The following is a 26894-nucleotide window of genomic DNA, read 5'->3' as shown; positions in this document are numbered from 1 at the left end:
ATCCACAGCCTCTCTGGGCAACCTGTTCCAGTGCGTCACCACCCTCATCGTAAAACATGCTCAAACTTTAGCTCAAGGTTCTATTTTGACATTGAGAAAACCTCAACTGGACATGAACAACACATAAGAATCAGTTCATTAGAGTGAGCTGGGTAACTTCAGCAAAGTTGTAAGACATCACTTTTCAATGAGCACAATACAGGAAACCCCCTGACAAAAACATCTCCTGCCCCCTGCCCATTTGGCTAACCCAGCATGAAAGAGGCTCATCTTCACACCTGGAGTCTCAAAGTCTGCACCTCAAATCGCACTCAGTTCTGACCTCCTGGCAATTGAAGAGAGACCTGAGAAGCCAAGAAAGATTTGAGCTCTTAAAGTAGATTATACGCTTTCCAAATCACGGAATAAAGGCTCTGAACTGGGAAGAAATGGGAGAACTGATTGCAACAGATCTTGACAGCCTCTGTTTATTGTTCCTTTAACTCAAGAGCATTTGGGGAAGAAAGATCAAACTTCTTTCCTCAATCTAGAATCAGGGAGAAGAAAAAAAAACACCTCATAAACTATGCTCCTTGACTTCCTGGTCTGCAATAAAACAGAATATGCAGGTGGCTCACAAAACAATAAAGTAACAACAGCAAAATCCAGTAGGGGCTACATCTCTACAGGTAAATAAAATAGGGCCAGGAGACAAGCTTAGACATGAGATCACTGGTCATTCACACTGCTTATTCCTTTGCAGCCTCCTTGGCACAGCGCTGGCCCTCTCAAGAACCACAGGGGAGGAGGTCACCAGGGACTGTTCCCAGTGGGCAGCATGGAAAGAAAATGTGACATCAGTTTAGTCTCTACTTATCTCCAGGTCTTCAAACCCTCAAGAACCCCTTCAAGATCTCATTCCACAACCCAGGGGTGTCCAATGTATGCTCCCAGTATTGCATTATGAAAACACCACTCTGATGGGCTGCAACGTCACCACTGACGTTCTTATGGACACAGGGGCACAACCCCAGGCTGGATAACCTGCCAGACCCAGTGCTACACAGCAGGTATGCATTCAGTGGGTGCCATTTGTCCTTGCCATCACAGAAAAGCCCTCAGCCCTGTTTAGGACATAACCAGTATTTTCCTCAAAAAGGACCATTCCACAGCAGGGTAAGATGTTGTATGTCCAGCTCCTCAGTCACTATGATATAAACCTCAGGTATAAAGAATGCTTCTGGAAAACAATGAAACATCAGTGAAAGCAATCCCAGGTAAGACTGAAGTTGCAGGATGAAAAGGGAAAGAAAAACAACCAGAGATGTACTTTCATTTGCTGTGTCTGAACACTAGGAGAGCAAAATTAACTAGACAAAGACAGACTGACCAGAGGTTTAAGTCCAGATCTGCATTCAATTCCCTACTCCACCACAGATTCCCTGGGACAACTTCGTGAAATCATCTAACCTCATTTAAATTATTCTTCTAGATTTCAATTTTCATTAGTAATCTGCCACAGTACTGCCAAAGAAGCTTTTTCATACTCCAGCAGTAAAGCAACACACTTCAGAAACCTTTCTCAGAACAATTACAGAAATAACAAAACAACTTACAACTTCTAATAAAGCAAAAGAACACAGAGGTTTGAAAGGAAACTACTCCAAACCCAAGGTACCTGCTGTAAAAGCATCGCTGCAGTTTTGCAGTTATTTCCACATTTACTGACAATCAGAATTCAAAACTGGTAGATTTATATGGCAGGTCTCCCTTTCATGTGCAATTTTCCTTTGCTTCCTTACTATATTTTTCTTGACAGCTCCACATTTTGATTGGCAATACAAGAAAATGCAGTAAAATAAAACTTTACTTTAGAAAGGCATGAGATTTTTCTCAGCAATACTGATCAGAACTCAATGCTAAAGGCCACAAGCACTGCTCACCTTAGTGATGAGAGGAGAAAAATAAAAATGACACAACTCTAGTAGTTTGAAGCGACATTTAAGCAGCAACCCCTGCATGTTTTTTAAAGTTTATGCATAGCAATTTGTTTGTTTGTTTGTTTGAGGCTTTGCTTCTCACTGTGAGATACTTCATGGATTATATGTTTTTATAACCAAGTACTTCAATTTTTAATAATCAGTAAAACCCCCCAAACCTATCCTGCCTCTACTAAAGTGGCTGATGCTCAATACCCAACACTGAATTGAGCAAAGTGCAGCAGGTGTGCCAAAAAACCCCACAAACACACACGCACACTGCCTGCCCCCCCCCCCCCCCCCAATAACATGACCTTCCTCCCTGGTAGGAACATATGACGCGGAACTTTACTGCAGAAGAATTAATAAGGCCTAAAAAAAGTATTTTCACAAAGAGGAGTGGAAGTATTCGTAATTCACAATTACAGCGTTAATTTATTTATATTTGTAAATATAAACTTAAAAAAATAAAACACTTCATTTAAGAGTGAAATTTAAGTAACTTCATTAGGATGTTGATTTACCAGGTTCAATGATAAACTCTTCTGGCATTCTTATTATTTTAAAGGAACAAAAACCCCTAAAATATCCAATGAAAACCCCAACCCCCTCCCCAAAACAAACAAAACAAAAACCCACACAAGCAGAGAGTGTGGAAGAAGGAGAATAGTGGGAGAAAAAACAAAAAGGCAATGAAAAGAACAATCTTCTCTGCTTATGCCATATTAGAGATAAGGCTCCTAAACTCCTTTAGAAGACTAACATATCAATTGCTTTTTATTGCTTAAAAGCCAAACAAACATTATATCCCTGTAGCTGATGAAGAAGCAGTTTTAAGTCTCCCACCACATAACATGAAAAAAGTCAAGACAATTATGTAAACAACCTAGTTATGATTAAATGCATTACAGAAAATAAACTCTGTGAAAGCAATATGCTAAAACCAAGAGTTACAAAAAGAAAAGAGATCATATTATGCTCTTCATTTAAAAGGCATTGCTTTGTTTGGGTTTTTTTGTAGTGGTGGTTTAAAAAGTTAAGAGACTCACAGTGTTCAGAAACTAACACTAAAATAGAGAAGCAGTAGTTCCTAGTACTAAAACATTTTAAATTCAGAGCAGCAGAGCAGGTAAACTCTAATCCACAAGAGTTTGGGAATACTAAAATAGCATAATGAATAAAGACAACACAGAAATATATCCTGCTAAACAATTAAATTTATGGATTATACTGAAATGAAGTTAATAAACTGTCACAAGTGTAAACTATAGCTAAAACATTTCACTTATCAGATGAAGGATTACTCAATAAGAATTTTTATTTTTTAGACCAAACAGAATATGCAGGCTTTTAAAAAAGTTTTTCATGCCTCTTTTCACACACATATGAATCTCAATTGCTAAAACAGTCTTCCTGCTCTATAAGCATATAAGTACTTTTCCCATAAGATGCAGCAGAATTCTTACCAAATCAGCACCAGCTTGAAGCAACACATCTGCAACATCAGTATGTCCATTTTCACAGGCATAGGTCAAAGCTGTATCTCCTGTTGCTGTGGTGGCATGAACATTAGCTCCTGGAAACACAACATTATTTTTTTCTTATTGGACATCTCCTTATCAAGTATTTCATATCAGATAAACACAAAAATCAGGGCACTTTATCTGTAACAACAGCTATATCCTACTGACCAACAGCTTCCACAACCCAAGGGCATTGCTCTCATAGTAAAAATCAGTCTTGTAGTAAAAATATTCTGAGTAGAGGGGATAAGCCAAGGCTTGGAAAAAGCAAGACTGGCAATCTAAGCACTTAAACCTATACGCTCACATATTCCTACGTTCCCTCTACAGCAATGAAGATTTCAGTTGTTACAACAAATAAAAGTGAATACAGACAGTTGTCTAGACTATCCATTTGACAGGGAGCTGCATGCCAAGGAAAACCAGGCAAAATGCATGTTATTGAATTAGTATTAATATTACAAGACCATACACTTCTACAAGTTTCATTTCTTCCCTGCTCTTTAAAATCGTTTGCTTTAAAACCTTTTTGTTGAAATAATTTCACTAGCTTTATATATGCCAGTTACATGAAAACTATGCATGATTCTTGCTACGTAATGCATTATTCTTCAAAAGAAACGCCAATATGATTAGCCATTTTCTTATTTTCAAAGTGTGAGGTATATTTAGAGACTCCCTGATACCAAAACAAGGCGCCTCAATTAACTTTCTACATTATCAGAAGTGAAGTGCAAGCAGCATTCCAAGTGAGCTGATGACGGGTGTCACATGCTGGTATCACTGCACAAAGAGACACAGTTGTTACTGTCCCTTGATGAGCAGGGAGCATTACTTTCTAGAATTACAAATCCAGACAATTTTATGCTTATTCTTAGAAAGGACAAACAAATAAATCACCTCCCATAACAAGGAAGATTTCCAAAATGCAACTCCGTTTTATTTATTTATTATTTTAAGCAGTATTACTACACTTTAGTCTCTACCAGCTGTAAACTGACAGATGAACATTGAAGTGTCATTTCCCCCCAACTCCATCAAGATTTAACTTTTACTACTGTATAATGTAGTAGTAAAACTCACTCATCACAGAAATTCAGCAAATTCCAGAATCTGTCTTGCACACTATTTCCCAGGGCACAATTCCTAAAATACTTGTTATTCAGGGAGACTGACTGCAGATAAACAGGCTTAGTCAAAGCAGGAGTAGCAAAAAAACAAGCATTATCTGTGTTAACATTTTGTCCTAACTGCAGTTAGCTGGAAACAATGTTCATAATGAACATTGATGTTTTTTAGATATGCAACAGATCTGGTGCTCCATGAGGCACTTTCCTCTGTTAACAGTATCAAACAATATTAAGGTGTAACATACACTATTTTTCTTCTTGCTAAGGTATCTGAGAATATAGTTTCTTGTTACAACACTGCCACCATGTAGCCCAGATATCTTCTAAATCATATAGAACATGGAATCTCTAATACCTGTGGGCTAGATCATTTGCACTGTACACTTACCTGCTGCCAGCAAGTATTTCACCAATTCAAGATGACCCTCTTGAGCAGCTTCCATCAAAGGCGTTGAGCAACCAAGTTCTATATCAGCTCCTGCCTTAATGAGGAAATCAGCTACTTCAGAAAACCCTCCACAACATGCCAGAGTAAGAGCTGTTTCCTGCGTTTCTTCTGTCTGTGCATTTATATTTGCCCCTAGGAAACAAAATAGCTGTTATTTTAACTGACTAGACACAGGGTAGGAAGGTGAATGCTCATCACCTCCACAGTTCAGGTGTTTTAGCTTTGCTCTATAGTTACAGCAACAAGCGGTGACAGCCACACACTCTATCAGAGGAGTTTGCACAGAATACCTAGTGGCAAATGGTCAACTCTGCATTCTTCATAACGAACGCTCAAGAAATGACAGTAATCTCACCTTGTGCCAGTAGCAAGGCTACCATCTCTTCATGGCCTTCCCGGGCAGCTTCCATTAGAGGAGTATAACCTTCATCATTAACTTCCTCCAGGTTAGCTCCCCTTTCTATCAGAAGAGCTGCCAACTCCACATGTCCACCACAAGCAGCCAGAGTGAGTGGAGATTCAAATGAATCTGCAGGCATATTCACTTGAGCACCACTGTCTAAAAGCAAGCGTGCCACTTCCACATGTCCATCCTATAAAACAAAGGTCAACACAAAAATCACGAATAGTTGAAGTCACTTGATGCTGTAGTTGCAACCACTATCATACTACATCTGAAAATGATCCTATAAAAGACAGGGTCTTTCGACTTAGGATAGTTCAGTTTATGACATAGTTATGGTAATACTTGGATTAAACCGACATTTAGGTTTCCATCTACATCTAAGTTAGGTTTAAATGCATGAGGAAAAAAGAGCTAGATATATGTTGGGTTTGTTTGGGGTTTTTTTTCTTTCTTTCTTGGGGGAGTAGGGAAACAGTTATGGGATAAGACTTTCTTAAATATCCAGCAAAATATCTGGGACACAAAAGTAACAGAGATAACAAACAAGTACCATAATAATAAACCCACTCCATAACTAAACCCCAAAACAAGCACTGAAAAAAATATATTATTTTTCTTTGTAGTTGATTCATGGTTTCTACAGACCAAAAAAAGCTCCAACTGGCAGCTTCTAGACCTTGGGAAAGATACCTGCAGAGAAACTGAAGTGGGTTACAATGAGGTAGGTAACAGGAAGAGGGAAGACTTGAATAAATCTTAAAGGAGACTGAAAAGTGCCTTGGGGCAAAGCAATCTTTGCCATAGAGAAAAAGAGAATTAGGATCACCAGAGCAGTCTGTTTGAGCCCTTACCAATCAAAGCATATAAATGCAGCTGCCAGCTTCTCAAGAAACTATTACTAAACTCCTCAAAGTTCCTTGAAAGAGACCAAGAACCAAAAAAAAAAAAATAATCCATGTTTAACCTAAGGTGTTCTTTGTAGAGAGTCACAATACCTCTGAAAAGGGGGAAAACGTAAAGAAGTTTTGGCATTAGGAAAGAAGAAACACTCACATGGTTTCCCCCTCCTACATAACTTAAGAAACTGGGACCCAAACTTGTGGAACAATTTGGAGAATAGATCTTGGAAAAGTGAAACAGATTACAAACTACACCTAATGAAGGGAGAAGGTTCAAGTCGTGCAGAGTGCTCAGTGTGATACAGAAAGTGTGAGGGTCTAATCAGAGGACTTTTCTTCAGCATACACAATTAATAGGATAACTTAAGGATGGAAAGGGAACTCCAAGTAAAAGACTTGAACTGAAGCATGCTCTTTGTATCTCTCAGTGGAGAGAAAACCACTTGCTGCCTTGCATACTGCAGGTGCATAGATATTAGGTGCATCACCTTGGTCACTCCATTTGCCATCCAAAGAAATGTGGGGTTCTTCCAGAAGGAGGAAACTGTCAGCCAGCTTTAATGATGTAGAGCACTGTGTCCTGACACAGTGGTTCTCCTAGGATTTGACAGTTAAGCTGGATTAATTCTTTAAATTAGCCCAAATGCACACTGACAGATTTTGCTAAAGAACTAAAGAATACTTCTTCCTGAGGAAGACATAAAAAAGGCCAATTTCAGTGGCAAGTAGCAGATGTTTTTATGTTGTGTCCTTGGAAGGAAATCTAAATAAAAAGTTGGGCAATACTAAAGGGGGGAAAAAAACCCCAAAACAAAACAAACGAACAAAAAAACCGCAACCCACATTAGAAGACCTCCCTGCCCAAAGTTAAAGACAGAGTTGTCCAGGCTAGGACACTGATACCTAAAGGTGATTCAGGAAGTTATAAAGCTAAGAAGAATTCCACTAATTCCCCAAACTAAAGAACTTACGTATTAAGAAAAGCAACCTCAAGCAACCTACCAGTTCCTCATTCCGATCTCACCAGAACTGTCAGCCAGTAACTCAAACAGCTAACACAGAGCTATAGAAAAGGGGGCAAGAGGGATATCAAACACACAACTCCTGTCAACATTTGTCTTAAATTGACCAGGAAGCAGGTATTAAGTAACCTGAGATTGACAGCAATCAAGTCTGTAAATTAGAGACAGGCTGTTGTTCTCTAAGAAGCTGACTAAAAGCCAACAACCACCTCACCTAACTAAAGGCATTATCCTAGGTGTGGCACTCCATCTTGACCAAAACATACTAAAACTCAGAGGCACTTACAATATAACTGGTGATCAAACACCAGATGTCTCAGCTTCCTGTATCTGCAGTATTCATTAGTTGGAAAACAGTGAAGACTGGAAAAAGTCACAATAATTTGGTTGAATAGTTCCCTTCTGCAAGGGTGCAGCCGAAAGATAAGAAGGAACAAACTCCATCATTCAACTTGGAGTTGGAACTTCAAAGGATCAATTTCCTCTCTGTTGCTTTTAAAGGTCAATATACACTCTGCAATGCAAACTAGTCTGAAACATCCAAGAGCTAAAAACGTGCAGGCAACCCACACAACTTTATCTTCCCCAAGCAAGATACTTCATAGCCTCCAAGTCAACCCAGTGCTCAGACTGTATCACCATGAAAGCAGAAAAAAAAAAAAAAAAGAAAAAAGAAAGACTAAACCTATACAGAACAGTGGGCTGATTAAAACATTTAGTTTGCAGTCATGCTGCAATCTCCTTTAGGTGACAACATACACCCACTGCAACTACATCCTTCTGAATTCCTTACTGGCACTAGGCTCTGATACAGGGAAGACTATTCAAGGATACTATTACCATCTCGCTATCGGAAGACTTCAACAGCTTGAGACATTATAATCTGACCTTGGTCACTTGCATGATCACCTCACAACTGCACTAAAAGAACACTTGATCCTGCAGCTCTCAAGACAGTAGGAACATTGCAGCCTATCTTCTAAGGATTATAGGCTACTGGGAGCAAATTAAGTTTTCCACTATTCGCTGTGCTTCCTATGAAAACAAGGTCCCTGTTCTTTCTTCAAAGAAGGTCTCCAGCTTGAAGAACAGATAAAAGGTCACCTAGGGTCTGGACAAAAATGGCTGCAGACATACTTTGACACAATAGCACACTCTTAATAAAGAGGAAGATCTTGGAAAGGGAAGTTGTTCTTCAATGGCTGCTTTGAAATGACATGAGTTGTCCAAGAACTAAGAACTAAACTACTTCTGACCTACCATTTTATTTTCAAAAGAAAAACCTCACAGCACCATTTACAAAAGCCTAGAAGAGAGCAAACCATCTCCACATGCAAAACACTTCCTGCAGTGGTGAAAGGACAAGTGTAATGCATTAGTCATCCAGCTCAGTGCACTTCTAGTAGGCTCATACCATGATGACCTGAAAGACCTTGTTTACAAAGTCAAAGGTGGAAAACTAACTCTTACACTGCAAAAACAGTGACTTGGGCTCAACCCACCACTTTACTGCATTGCAGATTAGTTGCACCTACACTTCACATTGGGAGCATATAAAACAACACATCACACCCCCAAAAATTAGAATAATTTTTTCCCCTGTAACCAATTAGGCTGAAAAGCTGGTCACCTATGGTAACTATAGTAAAGGCTTTCTTACTATAAAAAGTAACACACACTCACTTGCAGACCCAAACAAGCTTGTTAACAAAAGCTCACTTTATTTTGTTATCTTTTATTCCTCTCTCATTGAAAAGAGAGCAGTACAAATAAAGGCTATTTACCATGCAGGCCTCCATTAGCGCCGTGTGCATCTCATCTGTTTTATGTTCTTGATCAGCTCCAGCTTCAAGCAAAAACCGAACCATATCTAAATGGCCTTCAAATGAAACAGATCAAAATAAAGAAGTATTTAATATTGTAAACTGTTAGTAGTACATACAATACATTTAATGAAATAATTTATATTTTCATAGTTTGCTATTACAATTTTTAGAAGTTATAATTTGCAAACCTGCTCTTTTTAAAGTACTCTAAAAAATACCAATGCAAAACAGACAGCCAGACTTTAGACAGTCTTTCCCAAAGATACTGCCCAACCATGAGATGAAAACAGACCCCTCTAATTCAAGTTTACACAACAGGAACCTTTCCTTGTGACTTCAAGCTATAAAAGATTGTACTTATTCCTTATTCAACTGTATAGAGATGTATCATTTAAGTGTTCCAAGGCAGCATACAATTGGGGGGCATTATCTTTTAGAGAAAGGTCCATGTAGATCTGAACTAAACTTTAAGCTTTTTAGTAAAAGCATTCACAGACATATTTCTGAGAACTAAGATACATGTATTATGTCCTCTGACACTATTTTTAAAAGCTTCCACTGAACTTCACCAATACTTGTTTTCAACACTATTATGACTTCTGTCATTTTAGAATTTGTCCCTTACAAGTTCTACATCTTAACCTCTTGACAAGCATCCTCTTCCAAGACAAGACTTAGTTTTACATAAACTGATAGGAAAACAACATAGCTCAACCATCTTGCCAAAGATAATGCAGGAAATTTCTAGTCAACGAAGGTCTCGCATTACATCACTCTCACAAGAAACAAGAATGCTCCTCCAACACATCCAGGAGTACCATTACTGAAATTTCTCTGTAAGGAATTACTATACGCTGCAGGAAATCCATGACAAATCCAGATGCAAGTTTTCAGATGGGTTATACATAGTATGTATCCTCCAATTCTAACCAGAGGCAAAACCTGAAGTTACTATGACAATAATTTGCATCATTAAAGCTTCTATTACAAGAAAAACAATTGTTGGAAATTTTATGAAGGTTTTTGAAAGAAAAAAAACACCACTTGGAAGCACACTGGATTAGCACTGCACTAAGTTACTTTCTATATAAACTTTAAATAGCAAAATAAATTAAGTCAAAAGTTCATAATACTTAAGAATTTATAGACATCCTCCAAAATTACACTAAATGAAAAGTATCTAGTAATAATGCTAGCATTTGCACCCGATCAGGTATTCCAGGAAGATTTGTTCTAACTTCACATTTTCCTAACAGCTAACAGAGATGTTTTCAGAACTTGCAGATAGTTAGTGAGGGGAATCTGAATGAAATAGGGAATGTGGTAGTGAGGGAAGAGGAGAGTGGCAGTGTGTCAAAGCACAAGTTTGGATGCAGCCAGTCTCGAGTTTTCACCTGCAACATGTCGAATACACGTCCACCACATCTGAACACAAGTAGACAGGATTAATACCACTACACCACGGATGAGCATTTCCTGACATTGAGTTTAAAACCAAGATCCAGTATTCCAAAACTCTTAAGAAAATATTCAAAGTACAGCTGGAAGCTTTAGTTAGATAAATCCTAGCAAATAAATTCAGACAAAAATACAAAACAAGGCAAGAGACAATACCTTTATAGCATGCAAGTGTAAGTGCACTTTCTTTGAACTCGTTGGAGTGAGTGTTGATTCCTGCACCATATTCCAGCAATACTCTTGCAACCTCAACATGACCTGCACTGGCTGCTTCCATTAAGGGGGTATGCCCATTCTCATTGTGGTCTTCTATATTAGCACCGGCTTTCAATAGCACCTTCACTATGTCAACAAAGCCCCCAGCACAAGCATAAGTGAGAGCTGTGTTCCCTGCAGAGAAGAAGTAGTTTACATGAAAGGCCTTTTCATCATCCACTCCTAATACAGGAAAGAAAATTAGTTTTAACATCTCTGAACAAAATCAAGTACATCACTAGCAGCAGCTTTCTACCTCACAGCAATGTTACTCCAGCCAATAATTTCAGGCTGGGTATAAAAATCACAACACGACTATAATGTGAAAGAGTTTTAATGCTAAGCCAATATTACAAATCAGGATTTTTTTCTTTTATAATTATGTTTCCTACTTCAGCCCACAAAGAGAGACCAAATACATGCGCGCGCGCGCGCACACACACACACACACACACACAAAGATCAATGAGTAATTTTCACGCTCACTGTGAGTTTGGGCAGAGGGGTGTTTGGTTTTTTTTGCCTGAGACTGTATCCTGCAATCCCTTGAAAAACTTTTACGGGCTAGATGAAAATAAATTTATAATTTTAAACTCCAGTACTGTAAGTGACAATTACGTATGGCTCATGTTTTAAATGCTACTGTTAATTTTAAGCTAAGTTCTGCTTAATATGGCTAAACATCAAGATAAAAAGAACATTTCATAGTTCAGACACCTGACTTTTTTTAAATCTGAACAAAGTTTAAATTCCATCTTAATATTAGCAGAATCCAACTGCAGGTTAATACTCTTAGCAAGGTTAGTTAAGCTGTGGTCAAGCATCAGCAGTGTAGACAACATTCAATGCTCAAAGAATTGTACCTCCGCTTTGGTAAAAAAACAATAGACCGAAATAAGTGGTCTTGACCAGATGTGTCCCATGGTCTTCTTACTGGCTAATTCTGGATTATACAGATAAGAAAAACTAAACTTCATGTATTTTTCTGGTCATCTAACACCACAGTGGTTTTCACGGGAAGAGTGCTTTCCATTACAGTTTATATTTAAAACAATCTTTAATAATGGCCAGGTAAGACTCTAAACACATCCTCTATGTATCTGGCCTATTCTTAATAGTTCCTGTCACGTTTTCTTGTGAATGAAACTATCAGACAAAAACACAGATGTTCAGAACAGCTGCACATCTTATATGCCAATCTTATTAATTCTTCGTGTTCCTGCTTCCCAGTTACCTGTTGAAGATTGCGCGTTGACGTCTGCACAATGAACAAGGAGAAGTTTAACAATATCTACATAGCCTCCGCTGGCAGCTGCCATTAAGGGAGTTATGTCTCCTTTATTCCCTCGATCTTCAACATTTGCATGCATTGCTAGTAGCACCTAGAGAAAAAAGTTCACTTTAATAAATAAATTATAACACCGACTTTTAGTTTGCTTTTCATTCAGTGGGGCTTGTGAGAATGATTCCCCAGCCAGCCATGACATTCCCTTGCAGCAATACCCCCAATGGTGAAGCACAATGGCACTCCCCAGGGCCATTTATAATTACTACCTGCACTGTGCTCTGCTTCAGGAAGTGCTGATTTTCTACATTTGTTCATATCTGCTAAAATCAACATTAAGTTACAGTGCAATACTGACATTTTCAAAAGTCACAGGGCAATGCACTAACCAGAATGACAGCAGAGAAAGTGTAAACTTGCATTAGTGACCACATCACACATTGGGTCAAGCTTACAGGTAAACAGTTTTCTCCCTGTACTCTTGCCTGGCACCAAAACATGAAGCTGGCCACTTTCTGAGAACTATCACCTAAATATCTTCAAGCACAAATTCTGCCCTTAGATACATAAGTATAAAAGCCAAAAATTAACAAATTAATGCACTGTTTTTACAGATGTGATTAAAAAAAAAGATTGAGTGAGAGAGACATGAGCTTTTAGAAGGTAACCACTTGTAGTGTTTGATTTTGCTGCTATTTTAGATCCTCTTACAATGTCTACTTGGCAGAACAGCTCGACTGCATCTAGACCGATGCCAGAAAAGCAGATACATCATAAAACGCAAGACACATTCCTCAGACGAGTCCCTTAAACCTAAAGGCATATATGATGGCATTTTTCCATTAAAAAGACAAATGATAACCGGAAGCCCACAATAAACTTTATTAACTGATACCCTGTTTAGAGTATAAAAAATTATTATAATCAGAATAGCTAAAATGTTTACCGACCAAAGCAGCCCCTTAGAAAGTGCTTCATAAAGGTTTAGTTGTGAATACATTTGTTACTTACTTGTGCCAATTCATAATATCCTGCTGAACAGGCCAAGCAAAGGAGACTCTCCCCTTCTTCAGTATGTTCATTTACGCTTCTTCCTTCATCCAACAGCTTCCGGACAGCATTTACATCCCCATCTGAGCATGCTTCTGCCAAACTGCGACTGGAAAATCAGTTACCACAGAATAAGCTCAGAACAAATCTGCCATAGATGGGTAGCTTTCCTATGCAAGGAAGAAGTCTTCACTTAGAGACTCACATTAGTACTAAGCCTTGCTAGAAAAATATACCTCACAGATTCAAGAAAAAATATATACATAAACATTATTTCCATAGGTGCAACAGAGATAAAGAACTTGCTTATATCTAAATTAGCTCTTGTCCTCATCAGTTGCTAACTCACATAAGCCTCATACAGACTAGATGCAAAGAAGAGTGCTCAAAAGCAGGTAACTTGTGGTATTTGCAAGACACAGAAGTAAACCCCACTGATGCTATTCACACTTTGGCTGAATGCCAGACACAGAGGCTATGATCACGAGAAACTACTGACTATAGGTACCAAGGCTAATTTCTAGTAGACATAAAGCCAAAAAGTAAACAGCCTAGTATCAGAGAGACCACTAATACTGAATACTGCAACAAGACAAACTTCCAACCGTTGTCTCTGCTGTAGTGGGACTATTTCCTTCTCTACACTAGCCAAAAGATTTTTTTTCTTTTAATTCAAAACACCAGTTTCTTAATTTAAGCAGCCATTTCAAAGAAAAATCCTTGCCTTACCTAATGACATCTTAAAGGAAGAAAGGAGAAGAGCCTTACAAAAGTTTACTGTGTTTCCTTTCATGCACTGTTAAAAGCATATTACAGAAGTTTTCAGATGGATGAAATAAGCCAGTTGAACTGCAGGTTTTTTAAACAGCAATAACACCACAAATCCTACATGGAATACTACTAACTCATCCTTAAAAAAAGCATAAAAGGTAATTACAAGCTAAGAGTCAAAAGGAAAAGACAAGACAAACCTTGAGTTCTTGGCATCTAAAAGCGCTATAATCACTATGAAGTCTATAATAACTACTTTAACCATCATTAACCTCTGAAGTAGAAGAGAATAGCTATTTCCCCCAAGACCTAGGAAAGTACACTAATCAAATCTTGAAAAAGATGAGCTGAGCTTCCATTTCAAACCAAGTCACCTGTCCTTTAAATCTTTTTCTGTACAAAAAAAAGTCTAACAGCAAAGACAACTGTTAAAGCACTGCTAAAAACAAGTGTAAACAAGTGCAAGTCATGCTCAGTACCAACTCAGTTACACTTCTCCAACTGATGATATAATTTTATTTAGAAAATACATGCAAGGAATCATGGTCCCTCAGCCACTGGGAACCAAACCACAATTAATGCCCTGGTGGGAGGGGGAAGGGAGGAAGAACTTTTTGTGGTAACAGCAGTGGACTGTATGTGATGCATTCCTATCAGTATATTTTATTTGCAAGATATGGAAGCCTGTTGCTTAAAACAAAAACTAGTACACTCAGATTCATTAAAAACTTCAAACTTCTACTCTTCTTCTGTAAAAGACAGAAGTTCACTCAAGAAATTCACTCACAATGAAGAAAATATCCATTTGAGCACAAAGTTCCCTCAGGAAGGCATGCAAGTCTCAATTTTCAACTGTTCAAAGACTGTAACAGTTAAAACATGTTAAGTCCCTATTTTAAAAGGAACTCATTTGCCATATACCCCAAAATGAAATAAACTGTGGTAGCAGCTGCTAGATAAAAGCTGAGATCTGACTGAAAGAGAATATCCAGTATCTGATCACTTACATTTGCATTGTAATCACTAAGTATTTTAAGCAAAAAAAATGGTATTTTGGTAAAGTGTATTATTTGACTACATAGTCAAATTCATATACTGAAGCAAAGGGATCCCACTAAAAGGATGCAGGACACTATCAAACCTGCCACCTTCTCCTGGGAGGTAGTAAGGGACAGCTGTGTGCGCATGGCACAAGCAGTCAAAGAGCCTTGCTGCAACCCACACGTAACCAGGCATTTACAGCTTGGGCTCCCGTGTTCAGCTGGGAGGAGAGTGGGGATTCATGTACTTTTGCACACACATAGTCTAGCCTTTAGAAACGGGAGCCACCCAACACCATAACCTGTGAGACAAATCCTGAAGCAGGTCCCATCATTCTCAGAAGATGACCTTAAGCCACCTCACATAATACAGAACTGCAGTGAAACCAAATATGCTCGGGGAAAAAGCTATTAAAAACAAGACTTGTAGTTGATTCTAGTTGACCCAGGCACCTCAGGGGGTCTCCCATTTTGCCCTCTGCTCAGGTTCCCTTTGAGGTACTTCCAACACATTTTGTAAAAGTGACAAGAATGACACTGGGATGCTCTTCCAAATTAAGCACAGAATGCTGTTGACTTTTGCTCCAAGGATGCATTGCTGGCTTATGTTCCACTTGTTGTCCACCACAAAACTCAGGTCTTTTTCTCAAATGTTGACTTCCAGTCATTCGGCCCTCCCCATCCGTATTAACACACAGAGATATTCGTCCCCAGGTGCAAGACTTTGCATTTCCCTTTGTTGAATTTCATGAGATTCCTGCTGGCCCCCTTCTCCAGCTTGTCAAGGTCCCTCTGAATGGCAGCACAACCATCTGGTCCACCAACCACTGCTTTCAGTTTTGTATCATCTGCAAACTTGCTGAGGACGTACTCTGTACTCATCACACGGGTCACTGATGAAGACATTAAACAGTACTAGCCCCAGTATCATCTCCTGAAGTACAACACTAGCAACTTGCTTTCACCTGAACTTCGTGCTACTAACAACTCTGAGCCTAGTAGTTCAGACAGTTTTCAGTCCACCTCACTGGTCTGTACTTCATCAGCTTGTCCCACAGGATGCTGTGGGATACAGCATCAATACTTGCTGAAGTCAAGATAAGCAGCAGCCACTGCTCTCCTCTCACCTACCAATGCAGCCATCTCATCGTAGAAGGCTATCAGGTCAGGTTTGATCTCCCCTTTGTAAAACCATGCTGACTACTTCCCATCACCATTTTGTACTTACTATGCCAGGAAATGGTTTCCAGGAGGATTTGCATCATCACCTTTTCAGGGACTGACTTGAGTCTGACCTGCCTATAATTCCCTTGGATCCTCTTTCTTGCCCTTCTTCAGCACAGGGGTGACATTTCTTTCTTCCAGTCCTCAGGAACCTCCCTCATTCCTCATAACCTTTCAAATAAATTGAGACTGGCCTCGCAGTGACAACAGCCAGCTCCTTCAGTACTCATGGGTACATCCTATCAGGTCCCATGAACTTGTCCACTGGATTATGTCCAACCTGTTTAAATGCTCCCTGACCTGACCAAGGGCAAGCCCTCCTTGGTCCAGACCTTCCCACTCATCTCAGGGGCCTGGGATTCCTGAAAGCAAATCACACCAGTAAAGCCCAAGGTAAGTGCAGCATTCACTACCTCCTCCTATTCTGTGTCCCCGTCACTATGTCCCCTGCCATATTCTGAAGCAGGCCCACATCTTCCCTCATCTTCCTTTTGCAGCTGATATACTCACACTAGTAGATCTTACTGCCTTTCATGCCCTTTGCCAGATTCAACTCCAGGTGGGCTTTGGCCTTCCTAATCACAACCCTGTATGCTTGGACATTGTCTCTATATTCCCCATGGGCCACCTGGCCTGCTTCCACCTCTTGTACGCTTCCTTTTTATGGTCAAGCATGCTTCCCCAGCTTATTTTCATCTCCCCGTGTTTTGACTCACAAGTAATTTCTCTAGCTTGTTAGGAAATGAAACTATATTTGTTCTGTATTTGTATTTACATTTTGAGTACTGACTCAAGACTACCGCCTTTACTGTAAGCACTTTGTTTTGCAAATCCCAAGCCTGAATTTCAAGAAGATATCCATATGAAAGGAAACTTAAGACTTTCAATTTTTGATCCTAGATCTTAAGTTCAACAGTATATGCAGTCACACCATCCCAACAGTTTAGGAACTATTTGCCTAGTAGAGTAGAAAATATTGTCAGAGTAGAAAATATTTCAGGACCCCTAAAGATGGTTTGGAATTACCAACATAGAAGAAAGCTTTTGATGCCATAGGACAAATCTTCAGTTTTGTCATCATGGGAGTTAAATGCCATCCTCATTAATTATCAGTTACAAAAAGTTATCGGATAACACGGTTTTCATTTTCCCCTAAGTTCCGGAGCAAGATCCTGGGACAAATTGCTGCCCTGTAAGTATTAGTATTCTCTTCCAACTTTTAATACAATGAACTAGATTCATTAGTTTCCAAAGTATGCTGAGGCAGTAATTAGAGAACTATCACCAACTCTTCTACATGTACGAATTTAACCTGTTTTTGAAAAAAAAAAATAAAAAAATCAACTGTCTAGTTGTCTAGTACACAGAAAGAGCAGCAGGTTAGAAAGTAACATTTTTTTGTACTTTTCTCTTACACTTTGAAGCCAATAACCTGATAGGACAGTAGTTACACCTTCAGATTCAATAACTGATTCTACTAGTAGTAGAGCAGATACACTACCAAGTACTAGCTATAAAATTAACTGAATTTGAAATTAAAAATACAAACTTGCATTCTATAGTTGGGAAACTAGGGGTGGGGAGTGATCAATACATACTTGTCCACTTGTCCTGCATTGTGATTGTTCTCTGCTCTCATCCGCGTCAATGCAGCAGCAGCTTCATCCAGTGCACAGCTGACAGAGGACGTCAGTCTTCGGAGAACCTCAGGATCTGCGAAGGCTTTACCATCGGCAGTGGACAATTTACCAATTCCTTCAGTGTACGTTCGTTCATCAGTCAAGTTAGTATGAAAGTCACACAAAAGAAATGCAAAGACACTATTTTAGATTTCAGCCACATGCACTATTAGTTAAAAATCATTTGCAAACATGCCAGAAAATCAGCTACTTAAAAGTAACTGTTAACATTTGCCTAAGACCTGAACATTTAATTAACTATAATACAGCAGTAAGAAAACTATTTTTCAACTGGCAGCTTCATTACCTGTCCCAAATTCCCAACTCATACCTTTGAAGAATAAAATAAAACATTAAAAAAAAAATCTTGGGGGGAATAAAGATAAGTCCAGGGGTCAAGCCCAAAACCAGAAGTTTGGGAAACAGGGATTATTCTACAGGCTTGGTTTAATATTTTCTGAATGTGAAGAATTTTCTAATTTAAAATGTAAAGTTATTACCTCTTTCCCACCCAACTTCACCCAAAATGAAGTGGACTTAGCTCTAACATATCTTTTCTTTTTTAAAAGTAGGAAAAAACTTTAGAAAGTTATTAGCTTAAATTCCCAATAATTTAACATTCTAAACTGCACAGCTCTAGCTACAGACACTAAAACAAAACAAAATTTCAAATATTTATGTATACTTGAAATCAATGCCCCCTCTACATTAACATTACACAGCAGAAATGCTTAGACTCAAGGAACTTTTGTAACAGGTTCTTTTATCAAAACAGTTTCTTTGCTGCAAGACTAAAGCTGAAGGCCAATACAGAACAGCACTATAAGAAGGTATTTATCCCACTCATTTACATGGCTGATATAAAATTATGGTACAGCTGTGTAGTTTTACTCCATACAGTTCAGCACAGCCTATTTTACATATGCAAACAGCACTGCACAGTTGCCTCTGCGGTGTAGGCAGGGCTTATATTTGCATATACAAATGTGCAAACAGTGTAAGGAAATGCACTGATGAATAGTAACACCCCCCCCAATCAATTTCACATGCTACAAAAAAAAAAAAAATGGTTACTGGTTTATAGATTAGCTACCTTCAGCAGTGATGTATCAGTAACTTTTCAATTCCTTAGCTGTTAAACAGGGTCAAATTAGATATAAAGCTCTGAAAATAACACATCTTTTACCTCAAAAGATTTGTTATTTGGTATGTGCATATCTCTGCAAGACTGATTCACACCATGTCTCCCACAACCCAGCCTGTAATTATGACAGAATAAATACTGAAATCATACTCTGAAAGTTTCAAACATTTGTCTTCAGACAATGTATTTCCCCAGTTTGAGAGCATCCAATTTGCTTCTCATTAACGTAAGAATCAATACTTACCAAATTTCTCCACCCTGAAAACATTTTAGGCCAGCATACCCCAGGCACACTGTGTTACATTACCCATCATCACTGCTGCAGTGCTGGTAGGTGTTGGCTTACAGTATTCAAACTCAGTGTTGCTGGAAATGATGAGAGTCCCTATCCTGTCATCAAGGCAGACGCCTACGATGGGGTGCAGAAGTTTACTTGGCTGACTGAAACTGAGCACGGGCTATGAAGGTTGAGATGAGCTGCTTAAGCAACCTGGTCAGATCCAAGCGTACTACCTCCCTAGCTCCAACATCCTATCTCTGGATCACTTCAGCAGTGTCAAGAGGCTACGAAAAACAATTTATTATGAATTACCCACTCCGCAGTAAAATGAGAAATTACAACTAGATCTGTCTACACCATACCCATCTGGTCTTCAAAGACTGTCTAGTGCACTGCAGACCAATCAGAGCAGAGAAACATAGTGCCACGGACTCTTGACTCCACGTACTTCAAGAGGCTATCAGCCACATGCCCCCTTCCACTGCCAAACTGTTGAGGCCATAACCCTTCTAGCCACTGCTGTTAAATATAGTGAGGCTATAAACAACAAGCCTCAAACACCACAGCTCACACCTCACATTAACGTAAACCGAATTTGTTGTTGGTTTAAAAGGGGATGTAAGTCATGTTCGGCTCTGCAGTTGAAGCAGGTGGGACAGCAGGAGATAGTCACTGCGAAACTGCACCAGGGCATTGATTTAGTACTAAACACACTGAGAAAGTGATAGGTTTTTTTTACATAGATCTGCTTCCCAGGACAGGTCACAGAGTAACTACACAGATGTTTACACTAGCTATTTCTGGTGGCAGTGCTGGCTTACACTAGCTTGCAGAGTACATGAAAGCACTGCCTAAGGAAAGAAAGGGAATTAAGTCTTCACAGCTCAGCACTGAGGCCTCATCTAGGACCGCTGCAACCAAAGCTGAACACTGCAGTAAGCAAAGTAGAAAAGTACTTGAGAGAAATCCACAGGATTTAGAAGTGACCTGAGTAAAGTCTAAAAAAGTGTAGATTTAGCTTACAAGGAGCAGCACAACAGCAGTTTCCCTCCACTTAGATGGGTCTCATGAAGGAGCTGGTAAACAGCTCTACTGCCAGCAAAAGAAGTGAGAAATAAAAAAGTCCAGTAAAAAAAAAAAAAATAAAAAAAAAAAGACCCTCAAAACCCCAAAACAAACAAACAAAACCAAAATGACCTGACTATCTCAAACTAAGCTGGATATCTCAATCATTTCAAATCATTAAGGTAGTAGATCAGACAGGTTACCTAGACAAGCAGAACCTACACTTGACTATTCTCTCCATTTTTAAAGTTTGCATGTTGAAGCATTCATACACAGGATTTCTGAAGGCAAGAGAAATCACACCATGGATCCAAGTCCTGTATCCTGTAAAGACAAACTCACTCCAACTGCTGCAGAGCTCCTGTTCCAAAGTATCTGTTTTCATGGATTACTGCTGCTGGTGTCTGGGAGGACTTACCAACCACAGATGACTGGCTCCCCCTTCTAGCTAGTAAAAGCAGGCTTACAGCTCACTACAGTTTCCTACTTTGTTCCAAAAAAGATGGCTATAACCACAGCAAGCACTTTCGGAGGGTAAGCTGAAGATGCCTTTTATTTACCTCACCAGCTAGGACTCAACCCAGGTGCCATCCCCAGCTGTTAATTTCATACTTTTTTATATATTGCACATGCCAACACTAATCAACAGCCACAGAAGACATCAGAGCAGACATTTGTTAGGCTGGATGGAGTAAAAGGGAGACAGACTACAAGAATTACCACTGCAGACACCCATTCATTTATTTCCCTTCTGCAAGTTTACAGTACCATCTAAATAATTGCTCAGTTTTTACTTCACTGTGATTTAGGATGACTATGCCAGAATCTTATTGCTGTAACACTCACTTATCTTTTAATTTCTAATTTAATTGGTTTTGTCCATTTCATAAGTATTTGCTCTTGTGTCACTCTCCCAGGTGTTTAAGACACCTCAGACACAGGGCCAGAAACAACCTGATCTACCTGCAGGTGCTGGGCTAAAACTCTTCTTGTCTCCTCCCATCCAACGAATACTGAAAGCATCCTGAAGACCATTCTCCACATTTACTCAAATTCATCCTTCTTGCACACAAGTGATCACAATTTCTCACATTATTACAGTCTCACCAGCATGTTACTGATTACTGATCTGACACTGCCTGAACTGAAACCTAGTGTTTGACATTCTCTTTTTTTCTGCACAGCAATGGCACATTTTCAGGAATACAAGCCATCACAGAGGTTGTTTAACATCATCTTTTCATGGACTCATCACTGTTGCAGGATAAGTCTGAAAAGAGAATATGGGAGCCACTGAGGACTGTTTTTTATTGAGAACAGTCCATAGTCATTAACCATATCGAGATGGTGATGTTCCCAAAGCAAAGTTACAGCTTACCAGTCAAATTATGAAGAGCATGTTCATAAGTAAACCAAAAGGAAGTACTTCCATACAACATGAGCTGCCATGCAAAGACCAAAAAGGTGAATTTAAAAATAGATAGGTTCACAGAAGGCAAAGGGTTTACAGTAATACTAAGAACAGTGGCCCTGGGAAGTCACTATTTAAGGACATTCCTGCACAAGAGACTACTGGAAGGATAGAGAGAGGAGAGACTATCACTTGTACTGCAATTTTACTGCTTTTCCCTCAAGTGTCCACAGCTAGCCCACTGCAGGACACAGGGAGCTAGACACATCTTCAGTCTGCCTTTATGGGGCAGTTCTTTAGCTGAGCACCTTCTGCTGAAGCCACATGCCAGTGTGTTCACAAACCCTGGCAGGGACAAGGCCAGTAGCATTATCTAACAACTGAAAAGAAAGCTCTTAAACTAAACCTGGGAACAGGTTGTCTAAAGGAGTTGTGGATTCTCCATCCCTGGAAGTGTTCAAGGCCAGGGTGGATGGGGCTTAGAGCAACCTGACCTAGTGAAAGACATCCCTGCCCATGGCAGGGGGGTTAGACCAGATGATTTTTAAAGGTCACTTCCAACCCAAAACCTATTCTATGATTCTATAGTCTCCTCTGACTGGAAATAGATGACCTAGCTCCTCCCCATCCAACACATCAACACACAGACTGTAGATCTCTAAATTAAGAGAGAAAAGCATAAATTCCAAGATCTACAAGCAGATTAGTCCTTCTACTGAGCCACAAACCACCAATTCTATGGTACACAGATTCGGGCTGCACCTGAAAAGGATATTTCCACCAGTTTAAAGAAGTCAACAATTCAACAGTTTAACAGAGATTAAATGCCCAGTACAACTGACTACTATATAACTAGGTTGAATCTGGAGCAGATGGCTTTTTTTTTTTTCCTAAAGCTACTGTGGCATACAGCATGACTGAACTTAGTGGCAGATAATGCCAGATGCTCCTCAAGTTAGTGCCACACTACTGAACTATTTAAATTACCCTGAAGTTGATTACAGAGGTGTATTAGAACAAGATCACCTTTCAAGGGAAAAGCTTGCTCATCAGATACACACCTACGCACCTATAACGAACACTCCAATTTGAAGCATGGGCTTCCTTGTTGACTTTAAGACACATAAGGATATTCCTACCATGTAACTACCAAGGTTACAGTTGTAGGATAACCTGAAATGAGCTGGTAACATCTCAGTGTGATCTTCCTCAGTTTAACGAGTCAAAGATACAGATACCACCTCAGAAAAAACAAAATACAACCAGGGTTGTGTCTTTGGAAGACCCAAAAGAGCACAACCTTATACCGCTGGTGTGATTTTGCCATGAGGAATCAGAGATTACATTCTCTGAAAACCATGTCCGTGTACTTTCACAATTTGAACACAGAAGTTGAAAGCCATGAATATATCTTAAGGAACCAACTTGAATAACCTAGGCCAAAGTTGTTTCAAGTTCACTGCAGTAAAGGAACAAGTCAGATACCCACACTTGAGCAACCATTCCCTTCACTTCTATTTCAAGAAAAGGAACATTCTCACAGGAGCATCAGTTGCTCTACCCTCCCTAAGGACAAAGAAAATACTTAAGCATAGTTTCTAGCTAGTAGCTCATAATTATCACCACTTAAAATAACTGTCGGCTTTGTACCAGAGTGATTTCTTTTTAAGGTAAGTCCCTCATACCACACACAACTGGTGTCAGCATATGCTTTGACCAAAGGAGATTGCTCCAAAGAGATCAACATATCTAAGCCTAAGAGGTAATGTCCAATAACCCTCACAAAAAACTGCAGAATCAGTGGTGATTATGTTCCTTCCCAGTCAGTTCCAGCACACCAAATGTTCTAACATACACTTGAGGCCATTCACCTACTAATGTGTCCAGTTTATGATCTCACATTCATCACAAAGTCTAACTCAACTTAAGCTCACATGGAATCATCTGCTGGTCCCAGAAGCTTAAAGGGATTCTCCATTTTCCTTGAGGTCTTTTATCACTTGTCCCCCAAAGGCAGGTTCTGATGGAAATGTGGACAGCTTTGAAAGCCCAAAAGAAGAATTAAATGAGAATTCTGGCCCAGAAATGTGTCTATTTTTTTTAATATGTCAAGAACCTGCTTTAATCAGCATGGCGTGCAAGTAGCACCTCAAACAAGGTGAAGTGGGTTCAAGGAAGGAGAGAGGGGACTTCGTTTTAGCTTCTTTATTTGAATCCCCATTCAGAGGAATCAAGAAGTTCTACACTGTCAAAAGCAACTGCCACAGTCTTGTGCCACAAGCAGTAACTCTGCCAGAAAAGTATTAATACTAGCACATCACACAGGTGCTACTGCAAGACAAGGCAGCAACATGAAGGACTGAGCACACCCTTTTCTGGAAGGTCTCAGGTGGCTTAACTCAAATTCTCAACACAGGTACAGCTCCCCTAGCAGCATACCAGAGGAATTCAGTTCAGGCATGTTAAAAGTAGAACCTAAGGGAAGATTTCCTAAAGAAGAGATTTCTCAGGACCTTTTAATCCACATGCTATAAGTTTATTTCTGTTAATACTTCGGAGCAGTGCAGCATCTGCAGAAAAATTACCACCTACTATTTTCTGTAAATTCTAGCAGTGGCGGAAGCAAGCAGAGATGATATCAGCCATCTACCAAACAGCAGGCTGCTGCTCTCTGCAATGTCGTAACTTCCTGCTTCATGTATTTTAACAGAAAGTGATTTTTGTAATTCCTCATATAACTAACAAAAAAGTGTACGCTTCAGCCCTCTCCGATGATGTCAAAATATTTTCTCAAACACTAAGTTCATATTACATCATTTATAGAGCCAATAAACCAAAGTATAGTGTTGTCAGCACACTCACCAAGACCCACATTGATCTTCTGGCAAACCCAGGAAAACACTGAATCGGCTCTAACCTGCTGCCCATGTTTAATGCCTAAGCAAGGTTTGCAAAATTCTAGTTGCCTTCAATAAGTAACTTGTTAGCGGCCAGGTGGTGAAGCAACTGGAATTGGTAAGCACAGCACAGACACCAAGAGCACACTCATTGACAAGATCTGTGCTCGCTCCAGCTCAGGCTTCAACAACTGCATGATGCTCCCAGCACAGCCACTGCCAGTTAGAAAGCCACAGGCACAGAAGCACTGAACACAGTTTTGTCTCACCAGTTTTCTAATAGACCCCAGCTACACCAAAAAGAGCTGGGTCCCACTGATTACATGACCACACAGCAATGGAAAGGCAGACAGACTTTAGTCTTGCAAAAGAGATTTCAGCAAGGACGCAACACAAATTATTTCAGCCCATCTAAAGAGTGGATTGTGCTGGCTCTATGTTTTCTTGTAAAAAACAGTCCAAAGACAAACAAATCAAATGGAATAGCCATTTTCAAGTGTCACTGCTTCTGCATGAAGGTATCTAATTTACAACATCAGAATGAGGGACATAATATATATTTACAATTTTTGAATATATTTTAAATATTTAAATGTGTTTTATTGTATGCTGATTGCTCAGACTAAAGTCCTCAAGGAAGAAACCACACGTTGAGTAGTGCTTTTTGTATATAGGACTTAAAAATATTAATAATTCATTCTAGTGCAGTAATCTTTCTAAAATTCATATACTTTTAAAAACTTTAAGATAAAGTGGTGTTAAAAAATGTAATTCACACTAAGCTAAAGAACATTAGAGTTACAAGGGAAAGTTTACTTGTTGTATAAGGAAAATAACTGTTTTAAGTCAGAGTACAGACTGAGCTACACCATTGGGATTTTTGGGTAAGCCATTTGGACTTTAAAACAAATTTCTTCATTAAAGCAGTTAAAGTTTTAAACCCTCTTTATTAAGTTAAGCATGCCATACTTAAATTTCTGTATGATTCTGGTGAGCCTTTGAAGAATTCACACAATGTTTACAGACCCTAATCGCATCTAATGCGGTACCCAGGACCATGTGTCTTCGAAGGGAGACCTTCAGAAGCTTGTAATCCGAGGATACACGCAGAAGGGTTGCACTGAAATCTGCACAGATTTTGCATCTGGAATATCCATATCTCAAAAAGAAAACAAAACAAAACAAAAACCCAAAAACAAACAAACAAAAACACACAAACAAACAAAACCCCAAACAACCCAAAACCCCCAAAAACAAACACAAAACAAACAAACAAAAAACCCCAAACCCAACCAACCCGTCTAGTTACTTCAGACACTATACTTTGCCTTACCTGCCTACATTTCATTGCTAACATTATTTGTATAATGACATAAACCCTGTTCAGGAATAGCTGATTCTACTTCGCCTTTCAAAAAACCCACATTTTGACATCAATTTCATAGCACACAAGTCCTCTCTTGACGTACCTTCCCTTAATAAACTCACTGGTAGCAAATTCCCTTTTATCATAATTTTTTTTTACCTCATCTTTTACATCATTCAGAAGAAAGATGAACTTGGAACGGAAATGCTCTTTCAAAGTTTTTGAATTCTCACTCCTGACATTTAAAATGCCATATACTTCCATATTGCAACAAACTTGCTTATAATCTTACCATATCATCCCAATCCAAGAACACTTTGATTATGGTCTGGCACATCCTCGGAAAGATATCTAAGCCACTTGGCAATACCCTTTCTAATTGCTACATAACATCATCACACATTACTGTGCCACTATGTATGAGATTACCCATTAGTGCTTAAATAAGCATGCAATTTCATAGATAATATGAATCTCTTTAAACACCAGTAATTATTTTGAACATGAAAATATCATGACCTAAATTGGTTGGGTCCCCCTTCCTGCTCCAGATTCTTCCTAAATCAGTCCTTCTGCACTGTATAATACTGAAACTCAAAGACAGGAAACCTTAATCCCTATTTAACAGGAAGGGTTATTTCCAGAAGACTGATGTGAATGCACATCAAAAGAGACAAAATTATGGTGACACATATTGGTCATGTTTTCAAAGGCCTGATCAATCCTCATTCAGACTAACCTAGTTCCCTAGCGCATC

The 26894-nt window shown here is 39.2% G+C and overlaps 1 protein-coding gene across 19 annotated transcripts in view; it reads right to left on the bottom strand.

Annotated features, from left to right (window-relative positions):
• Positions 1 to 26894, bottom strand: part of ANKHD1 (ankyrin repeat and KH domain containing 1) — a 119187-nt gene that overhangs the window by 57779 nt on the left and 34514 nt on the right. For all 19 annotated transcript variants that reach the window (XR_012654310.1, XR_012654311.1, XM_075056830.1 and 16 more), the window contains exons 3-10: positions 17894 to 18050; positions 13222 to 13369; positions 12160 to 12307; positions 10827 to 11060; positions 9171 to 9265; positions 5415 to 5652; positions 5000 to 5191; positions 3425 to 3534 (exon numbers count right to left, since the gene is read on the bottom strand). Coding sequence is in view for 17 of the 19 variants with exons in the window: in XM_075056830.1 (XP_074912931.1) it covers positions 3425 to 3534; positions 5000 to 5191; positions 5415 to 5652; positions 9171 to 9265; positions 10827 to 11060; positions 12160 to 12307; positions 13222 to 13369; positions 17894 to 18050 (1322 nt within the window). In the remaining 2 variants the exon portion in view is untranslated. The remainder of the gene's footprint in view (positions 1 to 3424; positions 3535 to 4999; positions 5192 to 5414; positions 5653 to 9170; positions 9266 to 10826; positions 11061 to 12159; positions 12308 to 13221; positions 13370 to 17893; positions 18051 to 26894) is intronic.

The sequence above is a fragment of the Buteo buteo genome, chromosome 24 (genome assembly GCF_964188355.1).
Source record: "Buteo buteo chromosome 24, bButBut1.hap1.1, whole genome shotgun sequence".
Classification (NCBI taxonomy): Eukaryota; Metazoa; Chordata; class Aves; order Accipitriformes; family Accipitridae; genus Buteo; species Buteo buteo.
This window is presented reverse-complemented; position numbering and strand designations above follow the sequence as displayed.